Source organism: Hyperoodon ampullatus (assembly GCF_949752795.1).
Source record: "Hyperoodon ampullatus genome assembly, contig: scaffold_632, whole genome shotgun sequence".
NCBI classification, from domain to species: Eukaryota; Metazoa; Chordata; class Mammalia; order Artiodactyla; family Ziphiidae; genus Hyperoodon; species Hyperoodon ampullatus.
Window position 1 is genome coordinate 74987 of NW_027640860.1, and position 9461 is coordinate 84447.

The 9461-nt window shown below is 64.0% G+C and overlaps 1 protein-coding gene and 1 long non-coding RNA gene across 3 annotated transcripts; one reads left to right on the top strand and one right to left on the bottom strand.

Moving 5' to 3' along the window:
• Nucleotides 1-694: 694 nt before the first annotated feature.
• Nucleotides 695-6569, bottom strand: LOC307069992 (iroquois-class homeodomain protein IRX-4). Its single transcript, XM_079728617.1, has 5 exons — nt 6232-6569; nt 5516-5767; nt 3643-3755; nt 2506-2834; nt 695-2079 (listed from the first exon to the last, which is right to left on the bottom strand). The coding sequence occupies exons 1-5, from the start codon at nt 6274-6276 to the stop codon at nt 1250-1252; spliced, it is 1569 nt and encodes a 522-aa protein (XP_079584743.1). The 5' UTR covers nt 6277-6569; the 3' UTR covers nt 695-1249.
• A 445-nt stretch (nt 6570-7014) lies between these two features.
• LOC307069993 lies at nt 7015-8148 on the top strand. Of its 2 annotated transcripts, none has more exons than XR_013811512.1 (2): nt 7015-7142; nt 7846-8148. It is a non-coding gene; the product is annotated as an uncharacterized lncRNA (long non-coding RNA). The 2 variants fall into 2 exon arrangements; XR_013811513.1 differs by lacking the exon at nt 7015-7142 and adding an exon at nt 7285-7470.
• The last annotated feature ends 1313 nt before the right edge of the window (nt 8149-9461 follow it).

Consider the following 9461-nt stretch of genomic DNA (forward strand, 5'->3'; position numbering starts at 1 on the left):
CTTCTGGCTGCCAGCGAGCTGGGCTCTGCCGGGGTTTGGGTGGGGGAACCGGGTTTCTGGGCGAAGCCAGGGGTCCGCAGGACCCTACGGGAGGCCGGGGAGGCTCACGTCCTCCCGCACCACCCCTAGGCCCTTCCTTACAGCCCCGCCTGGGGTCTTCGGCCTGCTAAGTACTTCCCACTCCCTGAGCAGCACTCGCAGGCTTTCCCAACGGTGGAGGCTGAGAGCATCCTGGCAAGTTCCCGCCCCTCCCCCCCCCCCCCCGGAGGCGGAGTTAGGAGTCCGCAGCATCAAGGAGGGCACCTCACTCCCGCCCAGGAGAGGCTGAGGGCAGTGACGGCCCCGCATGCCTTCCCCACCAGGGCACAGTTCCAGGGAACTTAGAAGTTTAAAGGTTATTCGTATCTAGCCAAAGAAACTTTTACTTTCTCAGAATTCTGGAGTCTGGCAATGGGAGAGAGTTGAAAAGTTTGGGGTCTCTCATCGCCTTCTATTTGGGAATTCAACAGAATCCTGTAAGTTTACTGTGACTATCTTTTTAAAACAATGGCTTTAAGTCTTGGGCTCTGCAAGCAACTCCAGTGAGGATTCTGGGTCAGCGGCCCTCCCCACTCCTGCCCTCGGGGGTGGGCAGCTTTCCTCTTCCAAGTTTCCAATTCCCTAGGTTTCAAATGCGTTCATTTTGCAATGCAAACACCATCACTCGGTTTTATTGGTTTTGTTATATTAGCCTCTGAAGCAGGCAATTATTGGTGTGAACATACATTAAAAAAACATAATTGTATCGAGTTAAGAGTGTGCAATAGTGTAAACTCGGTGGAAGTGTTGTTGGTGAAAAGTATGTGCTGAAGATGGAATCGGAAGGCCAGCAGCTGAGGCGTCTTCACAAGCAACGGCGGCAAAGCCTCAACCCAAAGCAGACAGGTACACAGACAGGCCTCAGAACGGAAACGTCTTCTGTGTGTAAACTTTTGCACGTAAACTTTTTGCTTCAGGGTGTTTCCCTGCTGCTCTGACAGCAGCTCTATCCTGCCTGGTCCCCGAGTCTGGCACGGCCGGGCGGACTCCTGTCCGGGCGCTCCGGGGGCTTGTCCATGGCCCCGGGAGCCCGAGTTCAGATCCTCCCTCCAGGGTGGGCTGGCGGCCTGAGCTTTGCCGAGCTCTTGCCTCACTTTGGAAACTCGGTAGAAAAAGAGTTGGAGCCTGCAGCCCGAGTGCCGGCTGCCTCCTCGCCCAGGCACAGGGCCAGCTAGGCGCAGAAGGGCTTGCCGCCGGCCTTGGGCGTGGCCAGCAGCTCCTTGGCTGCGCCGGAGGCGGGGGCGTCTTGGGGCACGGCGGGCGGGAAGGAGCGCGCCAAGGGCGTCGTCAGCACGTTGGCGCTCCCCCCCAGCGAGCGGCCCAGCGGCCCCGGGTCCAGGAGGGCGCCCTTGGCGGTGGCCCAGGCCTGGTTCAAAGTGCTGTGTCTGAGGATGGGGTCGTGGAAGACCCCGTCCACCCAGTTTCTGAGACTGGTTACCGGGGAGTCCTGGTGCCTGTCCAGGGCACCGGCGGGAGCCGGGGCCGCAGGCGAGGAGGAGGCGGGCGCCGAGGAGGGGGCCGCAGGGCCAGCGGGGCCTTGGCGCTTGAGCATGCACGAGGGAAACTCAGTCTGGCCGAGGGCGGTGGCGGCGGCCGCGGTGGCCGTGTGTGCCAGGGACCAGATGCGCGGCTTGGCCTCGAGGCCCGCCGACGCCCCAGCTGGAGCAAAGCCCAGCTTGGGCTCGCAGGCCTGCGGGCCAACCCCCGCGCCCGCGCCCGCCTGGTGCTCCGGCCCAGCCGCCGTGCTCCGGAGGCAGCTCCGGGCCCTCTCCAGGTCCTGGTCCAGAGTGGCCCCACCCCCGGCGGCCAGGGGCATCCGGAGGGCGCCAGGAGCCTCCTTCCCTGGGGCGCTGGGGCTGTCTGGCACGGTGGGGACTCGATCCAGGCCTCCATCCAGGGGTTGGAAGGGCGGCTTCAGCTCGCACTCTGGGGGCTCCCCCTCCAGGGGGTCGAAGTCCTCCAAGTCGCTGAGCTCCAGATCCTTCTCTTTGCCTATCGGCTCTGCCAGGAGATAAAGAAGGACCAGTGGAGGGAGATGGGATGGCAGGTTAACGGAATCCCTTTCGTCACTCCAAGGACATGGTTACGGGCCCACCTGGGAGCTAGAAAAGCACCTGCGCCTTTATTCTACCTCCCATCTCCTCAGAGGCTCCCTGTTCCGCAAACGCCTACACGGACCTCGCTGATTTCAGCCTCATATCACAGGCAGTAGGGTCTAGTGTTTCGAACGTGATTTTGGATCTTTGAGCGTGCTGCCAGCTCAATGCCACAGGGCCCCCCGTGCACAGGGCCTCGCAGACTCGGGGCCAGGGCATTAATTTGCCGCCTAGGCCCAGGAGGTTGCCCCGTTCCACGTCTTTAGAAGTCCTAGAACCAGCGAGAAGTCACAGGGAGGCCACGCCCCCGCATCGCCAACCGCCCACGCACCTGCACCTTTGGCGCTCTTGAGGGGCTGCTCCCTGGCTTCCTCCTCACCCCCCTCTTCCTCCTCGCCCTCCGCGTAGGGCCGCTTCTCATCCGCACACTTGTTCCTCGGCGGCCACGTCATCTTGTTCTCCTTCTTGAGGCGCCGGCGCGCGTTGGCGAACCAGGTGGAGACCTGCGTGAGGGTCATCTTGGTGATGATGGCCAGCATGATCTTCTCGCCCTTGGTGGGGTAGGGGTTCTTGCGGTGCTCCTGCAGCCAGGCCTTGAGCGTGCTGGTGGTCTCGCGCGTGGCGTTCTTCCGCCGCGTGCCGCTGTCCATGGTCCCGTACCTGGAGACAGGCTGGGCAATGGGGCGCCGGCAGCGGCCCCTGCACCGCGGGCAGGCGGCCAGCGCCAGGCCCACGCGGCTTCAGTCCCGGTCGTGCGGGTGTGTTTATGGTGGCAAGACCTGGGTTTTACCCAGGCAGGCACTACCTTTTAATGTTTATATTTGATTAAACTTAAGATGGAGCCAGAGAGGTCTCTGTGGGTGGGGAGGAGCGCGGGCGCAAGGCCCGGCCAGGTCTGTGTCTCTCTACGTACACCTGTGTCTCTTTGAGTTCCTTTATCAGGCCCCTTTGATCCTGAAACCAGGAAAGCATGTCGCAGGGACGCACCACCCGTGGGCAGAAGTTGTCGTGAGCGCCCGTGGGGAAAAAGTGCCCAGAGGGCCTACGTGCACTTTCTGCGGTTAAGTTTTTCGGTCGCCCCACGAAAGGCATGCTGTCTGCTGGGGGGCAGGGACTCCCCTCTCTGGTTCCAGGACACACCATACAGGCTGCACTTCTTGGGGTTCGGGGAGGCGTCTCAAGGCTGGGCAGCAAGATGAGAATCCCCCGGAAACCACACGGCAGCGAGGGCTTTGGGAGTCCGGACAGACGGTGTGGGGGCGGGGAAGGGGAGATGGGATGCCTTTATACCCAGGCGGCTCGGCTTGCTAGGAGGCGGGGATGGTCCTAACCCAAGGTCAGCGGGAAGTGACCCGAGGAATGCCCCTCCTTTTGCCGCCCAAACTTTCAGTGGGGGCGTGGTGCTAGTAGGGGCGGGGCTTGGTGCTCCGTGGGGGTGGGGGCAGTGAGGAGGGGTGAGATCCCTCACCTGTCGTAGGGGTACTGGCCCAACGCGGGCTCGTAGGGGTAGTAGGCTGTGGCTGCAGCCGGAGCGAGGCCCGCATGCGCAGATCCTGGTGCGTCCTTGGAGTCGAAGCTGTTCTGTAGGAGCCAGTGAGCCTGGGGTCGCAGCTTCCTGGATGCGACCCAGCTCGAGCCCCTCCCCTAGGACCACTGGCTCCTGCCTGCCTCCCACAGACCACTGGGCAGCCCCCCATCCTCCCCACCCCCATCCGCATCACCCATTCCCAAACTCTGCCTCAGGCCCAGGCAGTGAAGGAGCCCCAAGACGTGGAGTGAGGAGGAGCAGAGTTGGGGGGTGTTGGGGGAATAAGGGACAGGAGAAGGAGGATGAGGGGAGGATAGGGGGAGGGAAGGATGGGGGAGGGAAGGGGGAGGATGGGGGAGGGAAGGGGGAGGATGGAGAGGGAAGGGGGAGGATGGGGGAGGGAAGGGGAGGATGGGGAGGGAAGGGGGAGGATGGGGAGGGAAGGGGGAGGATGGGGGAGGGAAGGGGAGGATGGGGAGGGAAGGGGAGGATGGGGGAGGGAAGGGGAGGATGGGGAGGGAAGGGGGAGGATGGGGGAGGGAAGGGGAGGATGGGGAGGGAAGGGGGAGGATGGAGAGGGAAGGGGGAGGATGGGGGAGGGAAGGGGAGGATGGGGAGGGAAGGGGAGGATGGGGAGGGAAGGGGGAGGATGGGGGAGGGAAGGGGAGGATGGGGAGGGAAGGGGAGGATGGGGAGGGAAGGGGAGGATGGGGGAGGATGGGGGAGGGAAGGGGAGGATGGGGGAGGGAAGGAGAGGATGGGGAGGGAAGGGGGAGGATGGAGAGGGAAGGGGGAGGATGGGGGAGGGAAGGGGAGGATGGGGAGGGAAGGGGAGGATGGAGAGGGAAGGGGGAGGATGAAGAGGGAAGGAGGAGGATGGGGGAGGGAAGGGGAGGATGGGGGAGGGAAGGAGAGGATGGGGAGGGAAGGGGGAGGATGGAGAGGGAAGGGGGAGGATGGGGGAGGGAAGGGGAGGATGGGGAGGGAAGGGGAGGATGGAGAGGGAAGGGGGAGGATGAAGAGGGAAGGGGGAGGATGGGGGAGGGAAGGGGAGGATGGGGGGAGGATGGGGGAGGGAAGGGGAGGATGGAGAGGGAAGGGGAGGATGGAGAGGGAAGGGGGAGGATGGGGGAGGGAAGGGGAGGATGGAGAGGGAAGGGGGAGGATGAAGAGGGAAGGGGGAGGATGGGGAGGGAAGGGGAGGATGGGGGGAGGATGGGGGAGGGAAGGGGAGGATGGAGAGGGAAGGGGGAGGATGGGGGAGGGAAGGGGAGGATGGGGAGGGAAGGTGAGGATGGGGGAGGGAAGGTGGAGGATGGGGGGAGGGAAGGTGGAGGATGGGGGAGGGAAGGGGGAGGACGGGGAGGGAAGGGGAGGCAAGGAGGTAGGGGGAGAGATGGGGGGAGCAACCTGGGGACAGCAGAGGAGGAGGGGGAAGGGGGGACGGAGATGGTGACAGGAGGGGAGGAGAGAAGTGGGGGGAGGGAGGAAGAGGGCGACCGGGAGGAGTGAGGGACAGGGGACCCAGGGGACCCAGCAGGCTGGAGCGAGCTCCGACAGAACCAGACATCTGACCCCAACTTAACAGCAAGCAGAAAATAAATACATTAAATACAATGGCCCACCTGCCAGGACACCCCAACCCTGGGGATGATGGGGCTCCGAAGGACCAGGCTAGGTGGCTCAAAGTCGAAGGTGTGCTCTCCCACCGCCCCCCGTTGCCTCCAGAGTGCGGGGAAAGTGAGTTTGGCAGATGGAGGGGTAGGGGCATGCGTGGCAGGGATTAGGTTTGACATACACACCCTCCCCTTACCAGCGAGTAAAAGGCAGACGCCTCAGAACCGTAGGTCACGTAGTTGCCGTAGCCCTGCGAGCCGCCGTAGGGGCCCCCATAGACGCCAAGCGCCGCCGCTGAGTTCAGCTCGTGGCGCGCGGTGGCCAGCAGCCGGCTCTCGTAGACCGGGCAGTAGACGGGCGCCTGGGCTGAGGCAGCCGGCCTGGAGTCGGCCAGCGTGCGGCCACCGGATTCGCAGCACGTGCTCAGGGAGTTGGTGGTCATTAGGAACTGTGGGGAGAGGGGCCGCGAGGAAGGGCGGGGCCCCCGGGCACGAGGCCGGGGCTCTGGGTCTCAGTCCGCCCCACGCGCAGCCCGGGAGCGCGCACCCCGTGTCCGCGGTGCTCCCACCACCCACACGGGGCCGCGCGTTCCTTCCCGTGGCGAGCTTGTGCTCCTGGCCTCCTCCAGCCACATGGGGCCCAGCCCCTCCGGGCCCGGAATGTTCACACCCTCCCCGGGGTGGGGGTGTGTTGGTTTCCAAGGCCGCAGGGCTCACACCCTCTTGTACACGTCTATCCCGGGCCGCTGGGCTCCCCGGGGCGTAGCCTCAGAGCCCGGGACGGGGTGGAGGACAAACGAAGCGGGATATGGGGCCCTGCCGGTCGGATTTCCTCAGCGCCTCTGCCCTCCCCCGGGTCGGGCTGCTCACTGCGAGGCGACAGCGAGTTGCTGGCCTAGCGGGGCCCCCTTACCTGGGGTGCCGAGGAGTAGGGGTACCCAAACTGCGGGTAGGACATGGCGGGCGCGGCCCGGGGTCGGCGGGCGGGGCCGGCGGGGTCCTGCGCGAGGGGGACGGCGTGGCGCGGCCACTGCTCCGGGGCCGCCGGCTTCTAGGCGCTGGGCGGGCAAAGCAGAAGAGCGGGTTAATTCAGACACGCGCTCCGCAAACTTTTCTAACTGGGTAGGAAAGTGAGCCGCGACGGCCGCGGCGATCCTTTTAGCTTCACAGTCCGGAGCCTCGAGGGGGCTCTGGGACCGACCGGCTTCGCAGCGGCGACACAAATACATATTTTGCAAAAAAGGTAAAAAAAAAAAAATGAGTCGTGCGAATCCGTCAAGTCAGCGGTGCGCGGCTTTAAGCGGCGGAGGCTCTGACGTCAGCCCCACTCCGCGCAGCCCGGCCGGGCGGCAGACGCGTGGGTCGCTCGGCCGCGCCGCCCCGGGCGGAGGGCGCACGGCTGTAACAAATGAATTTCATCCGCGGAGTCAATAGCGCCCCGACGAACCGTGTTTCTCCTTAGTCACCGAGGAGGGGAGGCACTTTTAATTAGAAATTAATTAATGAGCAGCTGCTCCTTCCCACCCCACTGTAATCATTAGTCTCAATTACAAATGAGACATATGAGGGGTCTACGGGGGAGTCTTCACCGGAGATGTAATCAACAGTTAAGATTAGCCGCGCTGGCGCAGCCGGCCGGCCGGCCGGGCCTCCGCTCTCCGCGCGCCCCTCCAGGTGGAAGGAAGGCGGCTCCGCGGGCCGGCGCGCGGCGGAGGAAGGCGGCGCGGGCCCCACTATTGTTTACCCGGGACTCAGCAAAGCCTCCCATCAGTTCGAACCCTGCACCGGGCCGCAATTCCAGAACCAGCGCGTCTGCATCTGGAGGTCAGAATGCCCTCAGTGTGTGGGTCTGGGCCTTCCCCAGAGCCCGCCGCCCCAGGGCTCGGTGGGCCAAGAGGGCTTGCCACTCTCGGCCGCCGTGTCCCCGGGGAACAACCCCCTCCTCATCCAGCAAGTTCCAGCTCGGCGCACGGGCCCTCCCTTTGCTCCCCCACCCGCTCCCGCGGGCCGCCCTCCCTCAGCCTCCCCCTGCCCCTCGCGGCTCAACCCGGGACTGCCAGACAGCCCAGCGCGGTCGGACGAGCAGCTTTCCCGACACGGCTCCGGGGCCCCTCCTGCTGCGCTCGCTCCTCCCGGCGACCTTCGGGCCTAGGTACAGGGGAGGGGGCGCCCTTCCCTGCCCAGGGCACAGGGAGCGGTGAGGGGAGCAGTCGAGCGCCCACCCCAGCACTTCCCCAGCCAGTCCCGGCCCTGGGCCCTTGCCCGAGTCCAGAGTGGCGGCCAGCGCACAGGCGGTAAGGGGACGCCCGGGCCACCCGGAACCCCGGCCCGCCTCTTGCGCCGCCACCCTCCGGGGGCCGGGCTCGCCCCTGCCGCTCCCGCCCGGCCTGGCCTCCCGCGGTCGCCGGGAGGGAGCCGTGCATGGCGGCGCTGTGCAGACTTGCTGGGAAAGATTTCTGGGTTCAGACCTGTGAATCGCCCCGGGGTCACCCTCTAATTAATGACGACGTTCTCGCCCTCTCCCCAGCTGCAAGCCTGCCTCCCAGAAACGAAATCTGCCCGCTCTGACAGCTCGGTTGAAGGTGATTGATGAGTATCTGGAGACCACAGTGCGCATCATATAATATCTGCTGCGTAATTGCTTTAATTTACAGATGAAAGTGCGAGTTCTCCGATCCTGTTGGACCGCAGCCGGCCACGTCCGAGCTGCTTGCAAGGAAAAGCATCGGAAATAATGAATAGACGCTCCATGCAAATTATTCAGACAGCTTAGCGTCTGTAGCCGGGAGAGATATATAAAGAACACGAGTCAAATGACATTAATAATTGTTTTGGAGTTCTGTATTGATTTCGTGGCGGCCGTGTTGCTTTCTTTCTCACCTGAATTGCTAATATCACCTTCCTGTAAATAATAAGAAACTAGCCACCGGGGCTTCTGGGCAGAAACGAGTCTCAGTCTCTCTCCCTCTTCCGCCTCTGCTCCTCCCTCCCCCACTCTCCCTCCTCCCATCTCCTTCCAGTTTTCTGGCTTCTGCTGAGGCTTTTACGGAACATCCTCCTACTTTCCATTATTTGTTTACAAACAACTCACTCTCCCCCAGTAATGAGGCCGGGGGCAGGAAGGCGCAGGAGTGGCTGTGGGCTCAGGGAGCAGCAATCTCCATAGGAGGACGGCATTCAGCACCCTTTCCTCACTCCATTCCCGTGGCCGTGGCCCCGGCCCCGGCGATTGTGAGCGCTCAGCGCCGGGGAGGAAGCCACCGCCCAGGTCCCAGCGGCCAGCGCCTCGGGGCTACCGCTCGCCGCGCGGGCCTCGCCCAGGCCTGCATTCCCTTCCGTTTCCTTCCCCGGAGACTCGGGCCGCAGCTCGCGGGGAACAGCACCCCCTGAACACGCCACCATTCACCTGAGTAGACGTGCTCACCCTCAGAGCCGGGTGGGCACAGCCGGTCCGTGGGGACCTCTGGGGGAGAGGTTTCAGGGGCTGCCTTGACCATCGCTGCTACGTTCTCTGGTTTTCCTTTCCAGCCTGAGTGCGTAAATAGACACTCCCAGTTCCCGCCCGCCCGGTTCTCGCGGGCCACCTTCTTTCCCTGATCTTGAAATCCTGCGCACCGGCGGCACTTTCTCAGGCCCCTGCGCCCTGATCCTCCGCTTCCTGCCCCAGGCCCAGCCCAGTCTGCTGCGTGAGGGGCCGCCCCGCCCCCGTTTGGGGTAGCTTGGGGCTGCCGGAGGAATCTCGCGACCTTGCGGGCCGCTCACGCAGTCCCATGGAGGCCACGTTAGCCCGTCTGTCTCCAGCGGCGGGCACACCCCTGACACCCCGCTGACAACCTGTCTGCCGGAACCCGGGTACTTTCTGGGCCATCTTTGTACCCTAGGTAATATAGGAATAAGGATCCCGTGCTCTTTCCAAAAAGGCCCAGCCTTGAGCTGAGGAACCCCGTTTCCTTCCCAGAGCAGACAGAAGAGAGTGTCAGAATCTCAGGCACCAGCAGCTCCACGTACCTGCATAGACGCGGCTTACTGAGCCCACGTCCCTCGAGGGACCCCCGGCTCTAAATACACCCGTGGGCAGGACCTGCCAGAAACCACGAGGTTCCCCACGGGCAGGGCGGCGGCTAGGATTTAGTCAGGTGCCCC

Bases quoted from the DNA above. Each gene is read 5' to 3' on its own strand.
- LOC307069992 (XM_079728617.1), bottom strand. From the start codon at position 6,276: ATGTCCTACCCGCAGTTTGGGTACCCCTACTCCTCGGCACCCCAG. The intron at 3,756-5,515 runs GTAAGGGGAGGG...TGGCTCCTACAG, and splicing joins CGTCTGCCTTTTACTCGCTG to AACAGCTTCGACTCCAAGGA. The intron at 2,080-2,505 runs GTGCGTGGGCGG...ATCTCCTGGCAG, and splicing joins CAAGAGCGCCAAAGGTGCAG to AGCCGATAGGCAAAGAGAAG.